At 49.8% G+C, this 22,752-nt stretch overlaps 7 protein-coding genes across 7 annotated transcripts; 4 read left to right on the top strand and 3 right to left on the bottom strand.

Annotated features, from left to right (window-relative positions):
- Positions 1–876: 876 nt before the first annotated feature.
- P170DRAFT_384610 (Het-C domain-containing protein) lies at positions 877–3,641 on the top strand. The gene is made up of 3 exons (XM_024845683.1): positions 877–1,325; positions 1,399–1,571; positions 1,638–3,641. The coding sequence occupies exons 1-3, from the start codon at positions 994–996 to the stop codon at positions 3,434–3,436; spliced, it is 2,304 nt and encodes a 767-aa protein (XP_024704858.1). The 5' UTR covers positions 877–993; the 3' UTR covers positions 3,437–3,641.
- Positions 3,642–3,881: 240 nt separating this feature from the next.
- Positions 3,882–5,927, bottom strand: P170DRAFT_356417 (FAD-binding oxidoreductase; the record flags this gene model as incomplete). The annotated part of the gene is made up of 4 exons (XM_024844148.1): positions 3,882–3,974; positions 4,054–4,229; positions 4,290–5,564; positions 5,648–5,927. The coding sequence occupies 4 exons, from the start codon at positions 5,925–5,927 to the stop codon at positions 3,882–3,884; spliced, it is 1,824 nt and encodes a 607-aa protein (XP_024704859.1).
- Positions 5,928–6,323: 396 nt separating this feature from the next.
- Positions 6,324–7,979, top strand: P170DRAFT_510091 (NAD(P)-dependent alcohol dehydrogenase). The gene is made up of 3 exons (XM_024854742.1): positions 6,324–6,676; positions 6,740–6,862; positions 6,924–7,979. Exons 1-3 carry the CDS (start codon positions 6,659–6,661, stop codon positions 7,842–7,844), a joined length of 1,062 nt encoding a protein of 353 aa, XP_024704860.1. The 5' UTR covers positions 6,324–6,658; the 3' UTR covers positions 7,845–7,979.
- A 250-nt stretch (positions 7,980–8,229) lies between these two features.
- Positions 8,230–9,502, bottom strand: P170DRAFT_456176 (putative Ras family GTPase (Rab4b); the record flags this gene model as incomplete). The annotated part of the gene is made up of 4 exons (XM_024851600.1): positions 8,230–9,089; positions 9,167–9,201; positions 9,276–9,340; positions 9,440–9,502. 4 exons carry the CDS (start codon positions 9,500–9,502, stop codon positions 8,230–8,232), a joined length of 1,023 nt encoding a protein of 340 aa, XP_024704861.1.
- Positions 9,503–9,713: 211 nt separating this feature from the next.
- On the bottom strand, positions 9,714–12,651 carry P170DRAFT_188311 (uncharacterized protein). The gene is made up of 2 exons (XM_024842695.1): positions 12,395–12,651; positions 9,714–12,322 (listed from the first exon to the last, which is right to left on the bottom strand). Exons 1-2 carry the CDS (start codon positions 12,482–12,484, stop codon positions 9,950–9,952), a joined length of 2,463 nt encoding a protein of 820 aa, XP_024704862.1. The 5' UTR covers positions 12,485–12,651; the 3' UTR covers positions 9,714–9,949.
- Positions 12,652–13,262: 611 nt separating this feature from the next.
- Positions 13,263–14,382, top strand: P170DRAFT_384621 (SSH4 family protein). The gene has a single exon (XM_024845684.1). It carries the CDS (start codon positions 13,337–13,339, stop codon positions 14,270–14,272), a length of 936 nt encoding a protein of 311 aa, XP_024704863.1. The 5' UTR covers positions 13,263–13,336; the 3' UTR covers positions 14,273–14,382.
- A 7,000-nt stretch (positions 14,383–21,382) lies between these two features.
- Positions 21,383–22,466, top strand: P170DRAFT_475858 (glycosyltransferase family 2 protein; the record flags this gene model as incomplete). Its single annotated transcript, XM_024853294.1, has 2 exons — positions 21,383–21,420; positions 21,596–22,466. The coding sequence occupies 2 exons, from the start codon at positions 21,383–21,385 to the stop codon at positions 22,464–22,466; spliced, it is 909 nt and encodes a 302-aa protein (XP_024704864.1).
- Between the last annotated feature and the right edge of the window lie 286 nt (positions 22,467–22,752).

Raw genomic sequence — 22,752 nt, forward strand, 5'->3', positions numbered from 1 at the left:
GCATCCAGACTGATCCGAGGATCTGCCCTATCAGTAAGCATCCTTTCCACCCTTTTCGGATATAGGACCAAGGAAACCCAGAATACCCAGGGGCATAACATAAAAGAGATGGGCGGGGACTGGGGGCTGGAGGGGGGAAGAAAGAGCAAAAAGCGCGCAGAACGGCTCGCTCCGGAGTGACGGACCCGCTCGGTTCGACAAGCCACTCAAGGCGAGCGACGGATGCGGAGGGGGACTTACCTAAGGGAACCTACAGAGTACGGAGTAGATCATTTATCTCTCCTGCAATTTGGCACTCGTACGGTGCGCCTGGTGTCACTAGTTACGTACTACTACTACCCTGTACTCTGCACTTCTACGCAATTCGGCCGCCATCGTCCCGTGAGCGGAGTGCACTGCCCAGTGATCCGTATATCCAGTGGTATCTACTCCGTACTACAGGACACCGGTAAAGACAGGGTGGAGACTGGAGCCACTGGCTTGAGACAGTGGCTGGAAATCAGTTGATCACATTCGGGAGCTCACTACGCAGTAGTACTCTGCATGGTTGGATGGATACTAGATAGTGCCCTCTCGGACCTATTCCAGTCCTTGAAGTGTGGATGGCATATCCCCGGCCATTCGTGTCAGACCATTTCCTTGGAAGAACCCTAGCAGAAGGCAGTAACTGGTAGATAGAGAACTCCCGCCAAGCTTGTCGGTGTCGGTCTCATGCAGCCAAGATGCAAATGGGGCAATCACGTTCCCCTCAGGCCTTCCCGCGGAGGAAGTAGACCAGCAACATCCCCCCACCTTCTGTCTGTCTGTCTTCCTTTGTTTCTCTCTTCGTTGACGGAGTACATGGCGGGGCAACTACTCGCTTTTTTTTTTTTTTTTTTTTTTTTTGCGAGGCCATTCTGTTTGCTGCCCTCTCCCCCCCTTCCCCCTTTCTCTTCTCCCACAACTAGAACCAAATATACCGAGGTGGGATAACTCTGCATACACCAGAGTATCATGGATTCCCGCTTTAAGATCCCATATTTCTCTCTCTTCGTTCTTTTCACCCTCTTCCAGCAGACCCAAGCCTTTGGCGCGGGGAACATCGCTTCCATATCCCGTATCGAAGGGCAAAATTGGCGTCATGGGGATATTGAAGATGCCCTATTAACTCTATTCCTGGCCCGCGTTGCCGGTGGCCGGAAATTTACCAAGCTTGATGTGCAGCGCGTCTATTTTGGAAACTGGCTGCGCGACTATAGCCAGGCTGTCGACGTCGGAACGTTGAAATACGTTAGTACCGAAGCCATTCGCATCTTGATATGGGTACTTGGCTTCCTCAGTTTCGGGTAATACTTCTCCCTCTCTTGAATATCATAGATTCTCCGGCATGTCGAAGCTGTCCTGACGTTCTGCTCCTAGATACGGAACCAAAGAGTTTGAGGTGACAACAGAGCGTCTTGGATGTTATGAACCAACGGAACACATCGATAACCCTCTTGGTTACGCCGAAGGGGAGGATGCCCGAGATTATGACCGCAGACTGAGAGGCCCAGTTGATGAAGAGCGTGAACTTTCCATTGATCCAAGAACTGGTTCGTAAGGTCGATTTGAGTTAAATGCGAAGGAGTCGGGCTGACCCACGTCTCGACGATGAGTAGGTCTCAAAAGTTATATAGCCTCCGAGGACCTGGGGATTGCAACATCCGCAGGCCTGGTGCGACAGGTTTTCCATCGATCTATCCGATTGGCTCGCCAGTATGCAAATTCGAGAAACGATGAAGATTTGCATGAAGCTCTCCGCCTTCTCGGAACTGGTTTGCACTGCCTTGAAGACTATGCGGCGCATTCAAATTACGCGGAATTGAGCCTTATCGAGCTCGGTGAAGAGGACGTGTTCCCTCACGTGGGCCGTGACACCAAAGTGGAAATCCAGGGCGCTCAGGAATACGTCTACCCTATCATCACAGGAACTTTTGGCGGAGTTGATTTCTTCCATTCCGTGCTTGGTGAACTATCCGATAAAGCGATGCAGTCTGAAGTTCAATCTCTGGAAGGCGTTATGGCTGAATCACAGAACGGGACTCCTTCTGAGAGCTTCATACAGGAGCTTCTCGGGAAAATCCCGGATGGATTGATCGGTGATACCGACGGCCAGGCCGACAAAATGAACGAATTCAAATCAAAGTCGGAATCTGCCAAGGAGGCCAACCGACAAGTTTCACCCCGAGAGCCCGAAGAATGGACACGGTACTTGGACGATGTGCACCAGCAGATCTATCCAATTTTGGAGTGGCATGACAACCTAATCAAATCTGTCAACAGTGCGATTGAAAAAATTCCAGTTCTACCGGAGCTGATCGAGCAGATTCAAGAACAGATAACGGTATTCGTCTTCTCTGTCATTGCACCTTATGTTCTCCCCATTCTTCAGCAAGTGAAAGTTGAGCTGCAAACGGGGTCTTCCGAGGTCATTCAAAGCAGCAAAGAGCAGCAGCATATTGTATTTGACGATGACTCCTCTTCCAATCCGACGCACTCGATGCTTTCGAAAGACCACTTTTCGAATCTGCTTAATGAGCCGGCGGGCCGAATAGCTTCTCAGGTCATCAAATGGGTGGTGCCGCAGCTTATGCAATGCTGGGACAATGAAGATATTGATGTTGACAGAACGCTGGATAGGATAATATCCGGTGTCTTCCATCACCCCGCCCTCCGCGCGTTCGGTGAAGACGGTGCTGCCGATGTCCGTCAAACCATGTTTGCCACTGTTGAGGAATGGTGGGATGGAAAAAGCGAGGAGGAGAGACAGGTATTACGGGGAAGCCTATCTCGGGACGGTGTACTCCAAGGGAAAAACCATAGGGAGGGGGTTCATGACTCGGGTCACGGATGCGGCAAGCCACTAAGTATTCAGAAAAACAAAACTTCCAACGAGAGTCCCCAATCGGATAACAGCAAATTCGGAAGGCTTGCAGCGGAGGCCGCAGGTGGCGGTGCTCTTGGTGGACTTGTTGGTGGACTTGTGAGCGGCGTTGGGTCCATGTTATTGAATAATGGTTCCGATACACACGAGAATCGACCTCAACCGGATGATCAAGAGCGACAACGACCAACTTATCATGATGACGACGAATTGGAGCGACACGAGGATCGTCCCGATTATGGCTATGGCCATCGACAGGCTCAGGGACGTTTCGATCATTCAGGTGGGAGCGAGTATGTACAGGGTCATTCGGAATTCGCCGACATCCAGTATCGCGAGTCGCAGGAAACGTTGACCTACAGGCGCGATGACTATAGGAGCGAGCACGTCGACCGCCATTACGAATATGAAGGCCGTCCCAGATATGAAGAGCAAACGAGTGATTACACTGAATCGCGCTATGAAGATAACCGCTATTCCACGTACGAAAGCGCGGAGGGGGGCCGGAACGACGACGGCAGATGGTCTCAGTGAGTGGAATATGAACCTATCCGTACTTGACGTACGTCCCGCACATATGTTCTTGGTATTGATATTCGTCAAGGGAATATGCACCTCGCTATAGGCCTTCTCCAGACGTCAGCGACAGACATGGGGGTGATGAATACTCTGGAGAGGGACATGAGAGTTATTCCAACAGCAACAGTGAGAGTGTCGAAGGTTCGTACGGATACGGCGGATACGGTTCTCGCTACGATGCCAACCCAAGAGGATATGGTTATTGAGCGAAAGGCTTGTTTTGTTTGACAACCAATAGTTGGTTTCGCATCGGTTGTGCTTGATTCTGAAGATAACTCGGGGCCGGAATCGCCTGGTTTAGCGCTTTCAACGAGGGAATTTGAACCTCCCATGATTAGTTAATAGGATGAGATGAGTAGCGGTAAACTGCAAGAGCGCTAGGCTCCCAGTGCAAGCACAATCACCATTCTTTAACTTCCCCGGGGACTGGACGCTCCACCCTAACGACCTTGTCACAGTTGAGCAGGCAGAGGGGGTCAAAGGCCAATTTTAACTGTAGGAGATCCAGAGTGTCAGCAACTCGGACTGCGTGGTAGCATGATGCTCGCTGCATCACCGACTGTTGAACTTACCCGCCGCATTGCATCAACAGTAGACTGCCCAACTTCGTGTTCAAGGTAGTCCCGTTTGATGAGGCCGACGCCATGCTCTCCCGTCACAGTGCCTTCCAATTCCACCGCGCGTTTCACCATTCGGTGAACAACCGCCTCTGCATTTGCTCTTTCGCTGTCATTGAAGAGAATGATCGCTGTTCGCCAGAGTCATTTAAATTAGCATGCAACAAAACCAGTCGATAAGGGTGGCTGACCGTGAAAATTGCCATCTCCGACATGGCCACAGATGCCTGCCAGCAAGCCACTTCGAGTCATGTCTTGTTTGGTGGATTCTACAATGTCAGGCAACTTGCTCATCGGAACCGCCACATCAGTCGTCCAAACATGATCTTCGGGACCCCTTCTCATTGACATTACACTCCAAAGGGCCTGCTTTCGCGCACTCCATAATTCTTGCATCTCCTCTTCGCCGCGCGCAAATTCGAACGACCGACCGGCAGCGCCAGAGACTATTTTTTGAACCATGCCTATTTGCTCCTTGACGCCAACAGGTGTTCCCGTGAATTTGAAAAATAACGTGGGCGATTCTTTCCACCGCCGACTTGTCGCCTTGCTGTCGTTGATGCACTTCATCTGAACGTCATCCAGTATTTCTACGCCAGCAACTGGGATACCTTCCTCTACCACGCGTGTGACGCACTCAGCTGCGCTTTGGATGGTGGGAAAGCTGGCCACAGCAACGTTCTGGCTTTTCGGTCTGACAGTCAATTTCAGGGTAGCCTCGGTCACAAGCCCAAGGGTTCCTTCACTTCCAATGAAAAGTCTGGTGAGATCGTAACCGGCGCTAGACTTCCGGGGACGCTGCTTGGTCTTTATCACGGCCCCGTCCGCGAGCACAACAGTCAGGGAAAGAACCCATTCTCGCATGGTGCCGTATCTGTAAGCATTGGTTCCTGAGCAACCGGTGCCCACCATGCCGCCAATCATGGCACCGGGGCCAGGATCAGGCGGGAAGAATAGGCCGTTGGCAGAGAGCTGTTCATTCAAATCCTCCCATCCCAGGGCCGGTTGCACTACAACATCAAGGTCCTTCTCATGAACTTCCAAGATGCGATCCATGCGGCGAAAATCAATGCATACCCCGCCTCGTGTGGGTGCAAAGTGGCCCTCCAAGCTGGTGCCTCCGCAGTAGGGCGTCACCGGAATGACCCTTTGGTGGCAAACCTTCATGATGCGGGAGACTTCCTCGGTTGTTGAAGGGTAGAGAACCAGGAAAGGTTTCTCGTCTTCCTTCCGCGTATATGAAGACCAATCCGACCCCGAATGCATTTCCAAGTCGCCATTTTCAGTCGAAACATTCGGCTTTCCCAGGATCTCGACAAAGTCGGCCCAAGCGGCCTGGAGATTTGATTGAGAGACGTTGTGTTGCAATGGTTCGACATCGGACAGGGGAGTTGTTGATGAAGTTGGGAGACTGGCGGGTTTTGCAGACCCTAGGAAGTAGGCTCCCGTCGAAAAAAAGGTCAAGCCTGGTGGTCCAGAAATTTGCAGATGGTTAGCCGTGGGTGCACGGTGGGTAGTCGAGCAGCAACAGGTGACAGGGAGCACCTACCAAACAAGAATGCAGCATAGCGACCACCCTGGGATTGAGTTTGGTACTGGGCATGCCGCTCCTGTTCCGCGCGCTCCCGCTTCAACCGCTGTTGCGTGCTCTCATATAGTTGGGTTTTGAAGGACTGATGCCGCTCGGTGGCATTGCGCGGGAAAGAAGCATGAATGTGCCGTGACTGCGTCGAAGGAGAAAGCGGGAGGCTTCTGCAGCAGCCGGCTCTAGATTGACATTGAAGTGCACGGAAGGTCCCTCGAAAGGGAAGAGGATGCGGTCTTACCATGACAAAGGCTGAAGGGATAAAGCACACAGGGTGGACCGGAGATAGATATGAGGAGATACTTCAGGCTGCTTTAGCTCTAATCCAGCTCGGGGACCGGCGTCTTATGTCATCGCCGGAGTACATACGCTGTACCTTAGGTAAGGTACCTTACCTTACTAGGTCACGTACCTACAGTAAGGTATGCACAGTACCTTACATACCTAGTGGTATTGTTACCACCAGACACGTATAAGATACCATCCATCTGTATATTACAGTATCATGTGGTATCAAAGAGTACCGTATAGTACGGAGGACACTGCCGGGTAAATGCGGTTAAATTCCCCATTGTTCCCGAGCGCGCTCTTCCTTTCTTTCCCCGCCATGACGACGGTGGGGGGAACAAATACGGGCCCATCACGGAGCACCGAGAACCTACTTGACTGTGTACCTACGCGTTGGTACCTCCTACCGGTCATGTACTCCGTAGTACAGGCTGCGTCGCTCGATTTTGTATAGTTCACTAGTCATCTCAATTTTTCTTTTCTCCTCTCCCCCACTTAGAAAGCCATTACTATAAGGCAGGCGTCTCCTGGATAAACCGCCCCTCCTCCCCACTTGCCCTCTCCCATTCTCCCATTCCTCCCTCCACGCAGTTGATCAGTGTTCTACTTCCCATACATTGCATTGAAGAGCTACCTACGGCGTCTCTGAAGCCCGCTACACCGGCCTCTAATCTACCAGTTCTCACAATGAGCGCGAACGCCCAGGTACGTTGGGTGAACAAGATCGATGAAGGAACGGATGAAACTAATAGCCACCTGTCTTTCCAGAACCTTTCGTTCGTCCTTGAGGGGATCCATCAGGTCAAGTTCGAAGATCGACCTATCCCGGAATTGAAAAGTCCTCATGACGTGCTTGTGAATGTCAAGTTTACGGGAATCTGCGGTAGTGATGTACGCGCTCCCCGGCGAACGATTTGATCTCAACGATTGACTGACGTGCCTCGCCTTCAAGGTCCATTACTGGGAACACGGCTCCATCGGTCAGTTCGTTGTCAAGGAGCCCATGGTACTGGGCCACGAATCCTCGGGCGTAATCAGCAAGGTCGGTTCGGCCGTCACCACTCTGAAGGTGGGAGATCATGTTGCGATGGAGCCAGGTACCCCCTGCCGCCGGTGCGAGCCCTGTAAAGCGGGCAAATACAACCTCTGCGAGAATATGGCTTTCGCTGCCACCCCACCGTACGATGGTACCCTCGCCAGATACTATGTCTTGCCCGAAGACTTTTGTTACAAACTTCCGGGCAACATCACTTTGCAAGAGGGCGCGGTCATGGAACCTCTTGGCGTCGCCGTGCATATTGTGAAACAAGCCAATGTCAGTCCGGGACAATCTGTCGTGGTTTTCGGTGCCGGTCCGGTGGGATTGTTGTGTTGTACTGTGGCCAAGGCTTTCGGCGCCTCGAAGATCATCGCCGTGGACATCCAGAAGCCAAGGCTGGAGTTCGCCCGGAAATATGCTGCAACGGCAACGTTCGAGCCGGCGAAGGCGCCTGCCCTGGAAAATGCGAGCCAAATCATCAAGGACAATGAACTGGGCTCGGGTGCTGATGTCGTCATCGATGCCTCGGGCGCCGAACCGTCGATACACACCGGCATTCACCTTGTTCGGCCCGGTGGCACGTATGTGCAAGGCGGCATGGGCCGCAGTGAGATCACTTTCCCGATCATGGCAGCTTGCACAAAGGAGCTGAATGTGAAGGGCAGTTTCCGCTATGGCAGTGGCGACTACAAACTCGCAGTTGATCTAGTTGCGTCTGGCAAAGTCAACGTGAAGGAATTGATTACCGGTGTTGTCCAATTTGAAGATGCCGAGCAGGCGTTCAAAGAGGTTAAGGCAGGAAAGGGCATCAAAACGCTAATCGCTGGTGTGTAATAATATCCTGGAGACTGAAGTTGGCAAATGGCGCAAGATTCCTCGGGGCGTGGGCATGATACTGAAAAGCGAAGTTGGGGCTGAAAACTCCCCTCATAATATAAACCAAAATGATAAAATAAGGAATTGAATCCGAAGACAGCTAACGGATGAAACGCGCGCTGCTTCATTTTCGGTCCTTTTTTTATTTTTATTTTATTGATTTGGCAACATATAAATTCGCATATCATTAAAGGAGGGCATTTAGGGTATCGGTTAGTGCAGTCAATGAGCGAAGTACCTCACGCGCAAATACAAGGGTTAGATAGAGCCAGAGCATTTCGCCTCTTGGATCCGAGAGGGAATAGGCATGCGGCGAGGCAAGGTCAGCCGGCAACTTGAACATTTAGCAGCATCCACCACCTTTCCTTTGATGGGAGCCACCTAGTCGAAACACATCCTCCCATTCTCTCACGCCACCTCTCCAGCGGTTGGCACTCCGTCTTCTTGAGCCCTTAGGATGCAGATGCACGGCATTCTCATCGACGGTCATATGGCTGCGAATGCTGGAAACATCACTGGTGCCGTGCCCGTAAAGGCCGCCATCGCCATATTGTATCCCACTCTGCGGGTCGTCCGGATCAATTTCGCCGAGTTCAATCTTTGTAAGAATTATACGGGCCAATCTATGGAACAATTCTTCAACGCCTTCTCCCGTGAGCGCCGAAACTTCCACAGCAACGGGTATGTTCGATTTGGCCGCCCAGCGAGAAGTTTCTTCACTGATAACCTCTCGACCTTGAGGGGCATGAGTAGCGGTCAGCCGCGTGCCGGTTGCCATATTGCTGGTCGAACGCATCGACCCTCCGCCCGAATCGAACGGGAACGAGGATTGTCGGCTGGAGGTACTGGATGGTGTCTGGGGGGGTCTCAGGCCATCGTCGACGAAGCTTGTATGTGGTAGGGGGTCAGTCGCAAGATCCCTTTTGTTACCGGCCAGCAGGACAGTGAGACTCGGGGAAGCAAGAGCACGCGCATCCATAAGAAATGTTGGGAGGGATGTGAAGGATGAATGCGAGGAAATGTCGTAAACTAAGATGGCCCCCGCGGCGCCACGGTAGTAGGATCGGGAGACCGACCGAAACCTTTCTGTCCCCGCCGTGTCCCAAAGCTGCAATTTGATTCTCGTTCGACGTGGGCCGGTCCCTAGCTTGATGATCCTCGACGAAAATTCGACCCCGATTGTTTGTGACGATAGCACTCTCCCTATAGGCGCACGGTGCATTAGCGAGCCGGTTATTCCGTCGGGATATAACAGGCTCAGCGGAAGGTCGGAGCCGTACATTCATTTTTCACGAATCGATGCAATACACACGATCTAAGATGCGCCAGCGCCCATGTGAGTATCGGAACTTTCAATCCGTGGCGGGGAATCCGTCTCCAGGCACTTACTTTCCGGCGCCGCTTGGCCCAAGGAGAATGACTTTAGCCAAGTAATCATACATACTCTCCAGCTCCTAGTAGCCATCAGAAGAAAGCCAAGCGGGACAAAGGTGCGCATATGAAGGGGGTATCGGATTTGGAGGGAACACGGAGACAGGGATGGTTGTATGTACCTGGTGTCTTTCCGGAACAGAAGAAGTCGAAGAAGCATCAGAAGGAGTCCTTCTGCGCACCATGATGGCGGACCCCGGCTGTTCCAGTAGAAAGAAGACGAGAAAGGGTAAAAACACACACAGTAGGGTTCAGGTCGTTGCTTGGGAGGAAGGTGGGGGGGGGGGGGTGAAGAACAGGAAGGCCGTCTGTTTGTTGGTGTTTATCGCTGGTCCGTGGGTTGTAAGCGCGGAAAGCGGAAGGCTGATATGACGGAAGACAAGCGCCGAGAATCCTCGGTTGCTTGACCTGGATAGACAATTTCCGCGTGCTTATGGTCATTAAAAATGTATACAGCCCCAAGCTCAAGGTAGCAGCATGGGATAGCCAGATCCTCGAAATAATGAACTGCTATGTTTGCAATGAGAATACCCTGCCCTTGGGTCAATCGATACCCAACATCCACGAACACCGAGGCTACATACAACAAGTACTATCGTGTCAACCCGAGCTTCTACCCTCGCATCCGACCTCTAAGATTGTTTTTCGCACAGATGAACAGCAGTGGTCCATGCCTGGCAGCATGTCTTACTGATACGATGCTCGCACCAACAACATTTCACAGCCAAAAATGGCGGGGGCATAGCAGACGCCGATTCCGGCTTCTTTTGACTGGAGCTCTCGGTATTCCTTGAAGATCGACCCTGGGCATTCGTTGACTTTTTAGAGAGGTGCCGACTATTGGAACGAGTGATCTGGCTTCCCGAGGAGGCAAAAGAACGGTCCGTGGATGCATGGGAGACAGCAGAGAAAGCTAGTTTCCTATACACTTCCGACGGCATATCGTGCCATGACTTGCAGTGACAACAGATAACAAACAGCTTTGCAACTGATTGTCCATAAACCGGGTATTTTGCCTGATTAGACGGCCCCTGAGATCGTGGAAGAACTGCACTGGATAGCACATTCATTGGGCTCTTTTTCTCTAGAGAACCCTGAGCAGATCCACGAAGGGTTCTGGCTGAAAAATAATCCACTGGTCGTTGAGCCGGGGCGTCTTCGTCTCGCGACGGAGACGGGACTGATACGGCTTCATCTGCCGTGTTGTATTCCTCTGAACCTTGGTCTTGGGACACACTGGTTGATAATGAAAGATTTGACATCTTTGTGTCACGGCTTGGCGAATTCTGTTCTGCATTGACACATTTCAACTCCGGATGGCCTTCAGCCTTCGTGTGTCCCTGAATTGCCCGAGGTCTGGCCTTCTCTGAAGCAGGCTCAGTCGCTGCGCGTTCACCCTGTCCGACATATCCTGGGAAATGCCAGCGCTGTGATTCTTTTCTCAAGGGGGAACCTATAGATTGATTTGGTAATTTGGTTTTATGGTTGTTTAAGGTCGACATAGAACCCTTTTTTGCGTGGGATGAAGTGGCAATTTCACCTGAGTCCAAGGATGGTCTGCCGCCACTGCTTGACGATTCCAGTAAATGAGATGATGAAAATGAGTTAGTGTTTTTCTTTTGATTGGTGATATCGAGAGGAGAGCTATGGGCCCCAGTTCCTGGTCCATTCGGTTTATCTGTAGTGTGAGAAGAAAACAAGGCATGCGAGCCTTTGGTGCCGGACGTCCGTTTATCGGAAGCAGCTGTGGGTGCTCGGAGTTTTGTACTTTCAATTGAAGCGGCAACAGAATGGCAATCAAGGTCATTGACTGTAGGAGCTCCTGCAAGGGGGGATGAGGTAAATTTCTTGGAGTGTCTCTGAGGCATGTTCTCCGCCAATGATCGTGTGGGGGCATTCCTCATTAGACTCGGATGTAGACTAGGAGTGATGAGCTGGCTATCTGAGATGTCGGCTCCGTGGTTGGTACCAGGTGTAGTCGAAGGCTTTCGGCGAGCTTTGGTGTTTTGCTTATGGGAGGCTTCCGTTTGCATGATATCTGAGTCTCGACCGAGCTTTAAAGTTGCCGCGAAAGAAGCGCGATCAAGGTCAGATGAGATATGCGAGTCCACCAAAGAAGCCTTTTTTGGATCAGTTTCGCCGTGGGGATTGGATCCATGTCCTGCATGGGAAGCTACTCCATCCCCAAGAGTAGGTTGATCATTTACACTAACAGAGGTATCTAGCGAAGTTGCGCCAGAGTGGGAGTGGTGTGCTTGAGACTGTGCTGATTCCTTCGGATGTGAAAGCAAGGCATTGTTTGTGACAGCCAATCCTTTAGATATCGCCGCGCCAAGACGCACCGGTAGGGTGATGGGAACAGGAGATGCAGTACAATGCCGTGGCTCAACCGGCGATTCATCCTTCGTTGTCACCTCGGTTCCGATTGACTGGCGTCGCGATGAGCCATTGTCGCCCCCGTTCATGGAGCTTGATCGGGACCGTGATGTACGTCTTGAAAAAACGGAGGAAAAGCGTGAATATGATTTAGTGTCGTCGGCGCTGGCACTCGATGTTCTACTTGAACTGCCTAATGGCTGTTTTTTTGTAAGGCGACGCGATTCTCTTCGCAAAGCGGTGGAATCCTGGGCATTTCCCGCTTGTTCAAGTTTCAGAAGTCGTTTCTCGAGCTCGATCCGGTCTGCCTCTAAGCGCATTGTTGCTCGTCTGTCCTTCTTCGAAGTGACATTCCCGCCATTACTTGACCCGAGGGCTTCTTTAGTAAAAGGTGACTTATCCGCATGCTCTAAAGATCCCGAAGCAAAGTCCTGAGTTGTGTAGAATCGGGACTCTGTTTCATGTGGAGCGGCATTGATGGAGCTCAAAGGGGCATGGGGTTGATAGTCGCAAGCATTCGTCCTCGTAGCGATATGAGACTCTTGCTCATCTGACATTCGCTTCGAGTGGGTTTGCTGGTAGGAGACTGGTCTCGTCTCTAAGCCTGCACGTGCTTGAACATTATCGCTCTGTCTTCGCTTGGAGGCATCAAGACACATTATTTAGTGATGCGGTCTAACTTCAGAGCGAAGAGGACTCACGTTGCCTCCTTTATCGAGATGCAGTACGCGTTGCAGATGTTGTGTAAATGATGACCTACGAGGCCGTTTGGACTGAACGGCTAGATCCATTTCGTCGAGCAACTTAATGGACAGCTTCACATGGAGGCGTGCCTAAACCCCCAGAATATCACGGTAGAGCCACCTGATAATATTAAAGCGAGGAGAAATGACGAGTATTTCAGAACTTTGGATTCTGGCAGAGCATAAACTTGTGCTGAGCAGGTGTTCAAGGCCATCCACTAAGAAAGATACGCATTGAAGATGAAGAATCTCTACTGTTAGCTAGAGCACACTTGAAGAGCCTTACATGAGTGGAAGCATAAACAGGCCTTGGAGATGCAAGAAGATTTGGGATATTTGGGGAGGAAGACGATATAGCGGAGGTAGTAAACCTCTAATGATCTTATTTTTCATCAAGCGCGGGGAGGAAATCGAGGTTCACAATTAGGAGGGGAGAAAAAATAAAGAAGACGACCGACGTGGGATGGCAATCGGAGTAGCGGTGGCTGACAGGGTACGATTCATGATTGGGCTGAGGCTGCCAGACTAGCCCTTCGATCTGAAACCTCAGCCTACCGAGATATACCTTCACTGCAGTACTCCGTATTGCTAACTTGAAGGCAAATGATACTTTCTACCTTACGGATGGGCCATCAAATATCTCAGCATAGCCACTCTTGGCACCACCTGCGTCTTCATTCCGGCGCATCGCATTATTATTCATTCACTGATGCGGTTCCAAGTATCCGATGGCGCCTGACGTTTTGATTCGTCACAGAGGATCATGTGACTGTGGACATAAAAGGGCCTTGTCGCCCGCAGTGAAGTTCATCCTTTGAATGACCTTGCACGTATGAAACAGGGCCTAGAAACCTTGGAGCAAAGATCGCTGCAATCCAGTGTCCATCTGGGTTCGTCATCATGGCATCCCGGAATCAAGACGGGTTTCGCGAGCCACCACCGAGTTATCACGCTTCAAACCCCTCTGATGATACAAATCCGCCTCCCTACCACAACTGGCAGGAAGCTGTCCCAGATACAACCACCTTCCCTCCGCCTCCGATAACAGGCTACTACTGTTCCGGCACGGGGAATGCTTCTAGTAACGATGCCAAACGTGCCCATGAGTTTTGTGACGGGACCCCTCTCTATACCCCAGTTAAACCGTCTAATGCTGTATACAATTCCGTGCAAGTGCATGATGTCCGTCCGGTGCAGCCTCAGGAATTCTCTGGCAGCATACGCCTCCTCTCCCCCGGACGTTGGAAAGTGGCCACAGAAGATGGGAACCGTGACTGTTCGATTTGGACCAATTTGCCTCTCTTCTTTTCTAAAGCAGACTCGCCTTGGCTGACAAATAGAAGCAAAACCATCTATTTCGAAGCGAAGCTGGTTGGCCTCCGCAGAGGACCAGTGGCAGATTCCAGTGGTTTCAGTATTGGCTTTTTAGCACAACCTTATCCTAGCTGGCGCTCTCCGGGCTGGGAGAGGGGGAGCCTGGGGGTTTTTTCTGACGATGGATGTCGTTTCGTCAACGACTCATGGGGAGGAAAGGATTTCACAGCTGGATTCAGAGCCGGGGAGACAGTAGGCTTGGGGATGACGTTCCAGCTTCCGGGAAAGTCCGAGCGAATCGCACAAGGTGAAAAGAAAAGTCTGATGACTGAAGTATTTTTCACTCGAGGGGGCCGCAGGGTTGGCGGCTGGGATCTCCATGAGGAACAGGATGAGGAAGCTGGGGGCGTGAAGGGACTTGAAGGTGACTTTGACCTATATGGCGCCGTTGGATTTTTTGGGGGTGTTGATGTTGAAGTGAATTTCAACCGTTCGCACTGGCTCTGGAACCCATTGTCTTGAACTTTCATACACTTTGTGTTTGCGAGCCCTGCCGGATTAGAGAATTCAAAATTTTCTTTTCTTTTCTTTTCTTTTTATCATAAGAATTGTGCCTTAGATGTATGTTTGGGAATCTGTGAATGATAGACATAGATGTCACGGCATGTCTTGGCAAGAGAGAAGATCACAACACCCCTCCCTGGTCCTCTACCCTTTACCCCACTCAAATCCTCAAAAGAATCGGATTTCTGCTGCGGTATTTATTTTCTGGGCCTCGTCAACCACTTAAACGGAAATTCTTGGACAACTGGCAAGGGAGTGGAATGAACAAACGACGTGTTGGTCCGAGTCCCCGGTACTTTATCATGCGAGGAAGAAGAGTCCTTCTGGAACGCCGACTGAAAGGCCTACCGGGACCTACCTGGCTAACACCGGTACATTAGTGTATCGGGGGGAAGCACATGCTGCATTTCCGTCTGAATCTTATATGCTTAAGTGGTCAAAATTGGTTTGGTTTGGACAAGGGTGCGTAGGGCAAGCAGGTTGGAGATTGAGCTGCGCCTCTGCAGGATTTGACGTCATATGTCTGTACGAGCCCTAAAGGATTCTCTCGAATCGAGAACTTGGACTAGAGACTAGAGCGGTTCTATGGATGTCATGCATAGAGTAACAGTACGTGCCTATTTGACTGACTTGTGGGGACGTGGGATGGGGGAAGGTAAGCATGACCCCCACCCCTTACCAGTCTATGGATCGATCAGGCTCAATGACCATGAAGCTTTCTTATTGACACTCTGCCCATCTCGCAGGCGTTCTAACCCCGGTATAGGTGGAATGCACCATACAAGAAACTGTGGCCATGGTATATAGCCACGTCTCCGGAGGTTCATGGGAGGCAATGGTATCATTTTCTACCAATAGAAGCCATGTCATCTCTCTAGGACTCTTGTAAGGCAGTATCTTTGGATGTTTGTGAGGTATTGATTATGGTAAGGGAAACCGGACGCACCAGGTGCCTAGTCATTTAAAGCACTATAAACTGTCGATAAGTACACGAAGGGCTCCTTAGCTGAGCATTTAAAACAGCTCTCATTCGAGCGTATAGTTGTCATGCGCTTCGGCTAGAGCTTTCCCCAGTGAAATCCATCTGTTCATAACCGGTTTTATTCAATAATACATGCTATGTTTGATGAGTGATAACTACAAACCAAAAACCAAAATTCATGCCGATAATAAGACGCCGGAAAACCACGAAATAATCAAAGGTGTAATTGTAATTACCATAGTTCTGGCCGATCAACGTGTGTGCATGCATGTGTCTGTCTGAAGACCCTCCACGGAGGAACAAACAAGTTCAGAGATTCTCTTCCCCGCCCAAAAACGGAAAATTAACTCCAGTAGATCTTACGTACTCCGATGCAGTACGGAGTATACACCGTACGCACACGAGGAGGATTGCCTCAAAGCATGTGGGCAGAGGAACTGTTCTCATCTTCAAATGAGCCTGCTCCTCGGGATTTCCAAAGCAAGAGAGCGAGGGAGAGAGAGAAAAAAAAAATAAAAAACCTCTCTGACCCTCCCATTCTCTAGCGAAACCATCTAATTCGTGGCTCTCGATGTAATCATTGTTGGCTACGCCGAAGGTGGAAGGTTCAAGGAAAATGAAATGATGGTGGGGATCTAGGTTAGTAGTTGATGATTGGCTTAATTAGCTGCATAAGAGGTGCATTAGCCGGTGTTACTAAAATGGCCTCGCCAGGCCGAACCTTGAGTGTTACATTCATTGTTCCATATCCAGCTTACTGCGTAAATAAGATCCGGTCATCGATTTACGAAAATTCGTACTCCGTACACGAGTTGCAACCACCCCCCAACACACCACATTGCCAGTCCAATCTCATCCAGAGCAAAGAAAAAATGGACGATACCATTGAAGGTGTGGTGGGATGAAGGGTCAAAGATCGCATGAGTTTTTGGACGGATGGATGTATGTACTGTACTCCAAATCCACCGGCATGATTACACTCCTTCCGACTCCATATGTAAGGTAAGGTAGGCAGGTACTCCGTATGTCCTGTAGTATGCACGCTCGCTTGGCAGACTGAGATCCCCCCTAATCTCATGGCCTCTGCCGCCCCATGTCGAAAGAAGGCATTGTTCCCATTTCCATGAAATTTGCGTTAACGACACTACCCCGTAATTTGCGACCTTTCAATGCTGCGATTCGCCTTTATTGGTAGCTAAGAAGCCGAGAGCAAAGAGCTAATCGCCCATCTTTACCTAACACGTAGCGGGCGCAGCAGAACACCGCCTCTACTGGACGATGGATTTGTTACCCTAGTGTATCGCCGACGGGGTGTTCTGTAATAATCAATCATCTGCCAACCGGGTAAGCGAGCCCACAAGGCTCATGGTGGATCAATGAACAACTATACTCAAGGAGTGGTCAATCCACTACCTACCTGGGCAGTAGGTAGGTAGGCAGGGACCCCCGTCATACATCTAGCACCGTTACTAGTTACTACGTGGTATGTGTGTACATATGTGCCTACTGCGTACTTCGTATGATCACTCCGTACTACGGAGGATGGTTGAGGCCACTTACCCTAGGTATCCACCGGAGACTGGCGTCAACCCCATTGCGAAGAGTTCCACCAGTAAAGCGCTCGCATCTGTGCACTGTCCGCTTGCACTAGCGCTAAGGTTCTGCCTAGGTGGTCGTTAATAATATAGCATGCTCCGTAACAGCATACGGAGTACGCCTTAGACCAAGGAGAACAAATCGGTCTATTATTATTGTCATCGGACCATTATGACTCGGCACTCGGCACTGGACGCAGCCACCTTGAGAATGCAGGACAGCAGCCAGGCTCCGGAGTAAATTTGGGACCCTTGTCGAATGGTTCATTTATATCCCGCGTGGTTATGAAAGGTTTCGAATATTTCCAAGGGCCATCATCATGTCGACCCCTGCCGCAAGAAGAATGGACAAAGGGAGGGGGAAAAAAGAAAAAAAAAAAAGGATCGACAGTATAGATAGGATGCATGTCATTTTTCTTAGTGCCCCATGGCGGGCTATGGACATTGGACCTACTCCGTACGGCGTAACCAACTGAGGGCCGTCAAATACTCCATCCTTATCATTTAATGCTATTATTTCTAATCCTCCCCTCCCCCCTTCGAGGCTGCGAACGAACACCACCCCGGCAGATTAGAACATTGTGGAAATTAGGTTTGATAGGAAACCTAATATTCATCATCACTATCATCATCATCATCGAGGTGCTTTAATGGTCAATTCGCACGGGACACAGGGCCCGTCTACAGACTACAGAGTCCGCAGCCATCGACTCGGGGGAGGTGGACAGTGCACTCCAAGGTGTGGGTATCCAAACCCATCAACGTCCCACCCACCTAGTCAGTTTTGATTATTTACTCCGTAGTATTTAGTTTCACACGGCACTCTCCATTTGCCAACGGTTTTGTGTGGACATTTTCCTCCGAGCTCTAGGTTCACACATCCCGCACGGGATGAATTTGACTCTCGATGAGGGAAGGGCGAGTGGCTTCTCTCGCTGACCGGGAGGCATTTCCTCCGCCCGGAGTACCCTCCAAAGTCCAAACGCATTCTCGGCCATTCCCGGGTATGAGTGGAGTGAGCTGGGCGGAGTCCAGCCCGTGCAGCCGAGAAATACGCGTCTGTTTCACTCTCCCAGAGTACCTAATAATACTCCAGAGTACTCCGGAGTAGTAGGTAGGTAGGCAGGCAGGCAGGTACTATGCGTACTTGCGCTGTATCTATAGTAACACTGATTAATGATAGGTACTACTGGTTACCTAGGAGGACTCTACTCGAATCGCTTGCAGTCTCGGTACCCCTAAATGGTCCGTGCCTACAAACACCACGCCCACCGTTGAATTTTTATGCACTCTTGTAGGTTTGTTCTAAATAAATAAATACCTGGACTCGGTAAACGGGATTCCGGAGACTCAGTCCCAATGGAAGGTACCTTAGGTATCTAGTAGACCGACCTACCAGAGCTCGATTCTGTCGTCATTTCCGTAACGTTAGTCGCGCTGAGAGCACATGTCTCGAATGCTGTATAGTTCGAAAGTCACCCAGATTATTTCATCTCCATCATTGAGGGAACCAGCGCAGGCAAGAAGATGTGCTCTAGCACCCTCCTAGTGCTGGTTGGCTGGACCGACCGACCGACCGACCGACCGTGGTGTATTTTATTACATCTCGGTAAATCACCGCGGTTTCGGCCTTGCAAGGTATGGAGGATGGACAAGTCGGGGATTCTAGTTCCCTCCGTATGCAGATTCATGTAGCTGCTATCATTTGTGGTTAGGGCCCTTTTTTTTAGAGTTACTACAAAAGTACAAGGAATCAGAAGGCACCCGAGGTAGTACCTACTGAAGCAGATTGCCGTTTGGGGTAGGTTGCAGGGGAATTAGTTCTCATCGGCAGCCACCAAGGCTGGCGGACTGCTGCCATACATATGTACTCCATACTCCGTCCACCCGTGCCCTTTTTCGACCTTTCCCTGTTATGGGTATCATGTGAGCCTATCATCACCTCCTCCGGCCGACGATTAAATTGGAGCTCGGGCCGCAGGAACCTTGCTGTTCGACCGCCCTCGTACCTTCCTACCCCCGAGATACCTCCCTACGATGTGCGGAGTAGTTACCTACAGCGTACGGCGTAGGTGGTCAGTAGGTAGGTAGTAGTCAGTACCTTTTGCGAAGGATGTCGTGATGGGCGGAGAATTTACCTGGGGCCTCGGAGATTACGTTGGCTCCAGGGGTGATTGGCTGGGCGTTGCTCGGATATCCAGCGCCACTCTCCAGTGTCTAAATGAGGAAGTACCTACAGCTGCATGCAGTTCAGCTAGTGGAGAATACTTGTTTACTTCTTTAATCTCTGGTTTGCATCGTCTATGTAGGCCCATGCATATTCCGGAGTAAAACCCAAAGCCGGCCTACGAAGTAGTGTGTATTATCAGCTCCCCCTGTTTCTATTTTTGACTGACCGTGTGGTCAGCTCCATGTCCAGTTACTTCGTGCTGCGCGCATCCAAAGCGGCGTCCATCGTAGAGCAGATTATACACCATGTCTACTACTGCGTACGGTGACCGGTGTCTTAGTCTTGAGGTTGCAAAAAATCGAAATGGAAGCCAAGGGACTCACCCGTATGGGTTCTAGCGCCCGTACAAGGAGAAATACCCAGTACCTAACCATAACGTCGACTGCTGTAGCCTATGGAACGCCATTGCTCCTCCATCTAAGCTTTGTGACCTATCCACGGTTAAAAGCCAGACATATGTAGGCAACACGAGGCCGTAATGGCAGATGGTGGTAGCAAAAGGTGGGAAGATCGCCGCTAGCACCAACGTCGTGCACATTTTGCATCTGAAGCCTAGCCGTTGTAGTGAGTGGATGTACGTACCTAAGATAAGACTTTGACTTTTGACAGAGTTATGATTCATGGTTCGACCCCTGGTGATTATGTAATACTTGGTTGTTGATTAAAGTTCAGAATCTAGAAATCGAGAGGCTATTGTATACTTCAACACGCGAGAAATTCTTGTCTACGCCCCGACCAGCTCCCTTTACTCTGGAGTAGTGATTATATGCATGACAATGTAGCCAGGCAGGGCAACGATCTAGTCTAGGTTCCTTGAAGCGTATCGATCTTTCAAGCACCATTTCCCTCTCCTTTGGTCTATCAGTAACAATCAACAGCTGTCTTAAACATGGTGGGAAATCATGAGCTAACATCCAATTGTCCTCTCTCGCGTGAGAAGCTAGAGGCATGAAGAAGTACAATCATCGGAATTAGGTACTAGGATCCAGGCTTTATACTACCTACGTCTCTGATGTGTCTTTTGGCACCTTGATCTCACCTGTGCTTTAGATTTTGTAATGGAGTAACTCGTAGTCCTATATTACTACGGAATGGAAAAATGAATTATATCCGTGTAGCAACAATTTGTAAGGGATAATGAAGGTCAGCTTGAAACCTACTTCTATTGCCATAGGTTGTAAAGATTTTGAAGTTGATGGGAAATATGACTAAATGGTCTTTAATTGAGACGGCTACTATGACCCGCGCTTTTTTTTCTTTCGTTTTTTTTTTTAAAAAAAAAAATAGAATCCTGTTTCGCTGTTTCTCTTCGCCCCAAAAGTCAAACAACGCATTAAAATAACCCGAACTTACATTTACGGAGTATGGTAGACTATATGGCTATCATTTTCTTGTTAGAGACTAATACGTCCGAGCATTTCGGAGACATCCACTATACCTACTAACCAGAATATCCTTAGCTCATTCTTTAGTATCGTCATCTTGCTTGAGGAAATAAACCCACACACCATCAAGTGTCTCCACCATCTGGCCCATGTCAATGCACCGTAGCTGCATGGGCCGCCGCCAATCCCTTCTCCACTTTTAGTGCTCTCCCTCAATCCATCTAGATCCAGGGTCTCTGACGCACGAGGCAAAAATACAACCTGCATGACACTCAAAATGACAAAGAACTTGGAGCGATTTTTTTTTCTAAAAAAAAAAAAATGAGAAGAAAAACCCTCCCCCTATCCTTTTTTAGGGATTGGTTTAATGGATTTTGTCTGGATTGCGGTCTTTGGACATGTGCCTTCCCTGCCATCGACCCATCTGAACCAAATAAAAGTCCGTAATGTTGCATGTCGGGAGATTCACTTATTTTGAAAAACAATTAACCCGAAAGATTTCTCCTCCTGGGACTTTCCGTTTTGACTAGTAGTTCTCGAGGAGCTCTCCGTCATCCAGACACTCGTTCGTTACCTTTTATGTCGCTCCCCTCCTTCCGATTTTCTTTCTCTCCTCCTTTCCTTACTACCTCACCGAGTGCCCTTCATTTTGGCTTTTCTTATCTTCTATTTAATCTCCCCTTCTCACTCGTCCCTAGTGGCAATTGATCTTCTACAGGCATTGCTGCAAGTTGAACTTACGGCATTGACCCATACCTCTGTACGACTTGAACCTAACCTTACGCATTCGGAGAACATACAGAGAAGGACTCGGGAAACAGACCACCAAAACCTTCGTTAATTTGGCGGTTTGGTGTCATACACAGTCGGGTCAATATGGAGTTCCCATTTATGCGAGCTTTTATCGCTCTTTTGTGAGTATTCAAATATCTTTCCTTCTTCCCGTCAGGATTTCCACCATTAGGTGACGAGTTCACCTTGTATCTGCACAGTTCCCTCAATGACTGGCATCTTTTTCTTTTTTCTTCTCTTTTCTTTATTTTTTTTTTCTTAAGTTGAAATAAAGCTAACGTTTTTGGCGTCCGGCAGTCTCTACCGTTATTTTCGCCTTATTGTGAATCTGGTTTCATTTTGGACTTTCAAGCCGATTCCTCCCCCCGAGAACCCAAAGTTAACTGCGCAAGATGTTACGGTGATTCTCCCTACTCTTGAGGGATGCGGCGATGAATTGGTCGAGACGATTCGAACGATTCTTGACAATCACCCATATGAGCTCTTGTTGGTGACAATCGAGGCCAACCGAAAGAAAGCCGAGAACATGTTGAACTTGATGCCTGCTTCGAAATCAAGGATCCGTCTCTTCACCGTTACACATCCCAATAAACGCCGTCAAATGACAAGAGCTATTCCGGAAGTTCGCACTCCGATTACAATCTTTGCAGATGATGACGTGAGCTGGCCGCGCACCGTACTTCCCTGGATCTTAGCTCCTTTTGAAAAAGACGAGCGATACGGAGGCGTGGTTACCTGCCAGCGACTTCGTCGTGCTGCTGCACCGACCTTTTCTCAGCGTATTTGGGGGTTCCTTGGTGCTCTCTACCTGGAAAGAAGAAATTTCGATTGCGCAGCTACGACACATATCGATGGCGGACTCCCTTGTATGTCAGGGCGCACTGTTGCATACCGGACAGACATACTTCAAAATGAAGGGTTTACTTACGGTTTCACCAACGAGGAGTGGTGGTTTGGCAAATACCAATTGAATGCCGACGATGACAATTTCATCACGCGCTGGATGGTATCGCATGGGTGGGAGACCTTCATGCAGTACCACCCCGAAGCTGAAGTTCTTACGACTCTGGAAGACAACCCTAAATTTCTGAAGCAATGCGCGCGGTGGTCACGAAGCAACTGGAGGAGCAACCTTACGAGTATGTTCCATGAAAAACACATTTGGTAGTAAGTACTCGATACCCCTTTCCCCTCAACCTTCCTTTTATTTTTCTTCCTTCCTTCCTTCCTTCCTTCCTTCCTTCCTTTTCCTTTTCTCTCTCTCCCTGGCGGGGGACTCGCTCGCACATGTGGTCAATACGATCAGAAACAGCATGGTTATGAATGCCTTGGCAATTCCAATTTGTGGAGCAATGTTCCGCCGCTAGCAAGACAGCGCATGATGAGGGATTCATTGGAGAATGCGTTCAGCTCGAGCAACCCATCGTTGCAGGAAATATTCGTTTAGACCACGC

This window comes from Aspergillus steynii (genome assembly GCF_002849105.1).
Source record: "Aspergillus steynii IBT 23096 chromosome Unknown P170scaffold_4, whole genome shotgun sequence".
NCBI classification, from domain to species: Eukaryota; Fungi; Ascomycota; class Eurotiomycetes; order Eurotiales; family Aspergillaceae; genus Aspergillus; species Aspergillus steynii.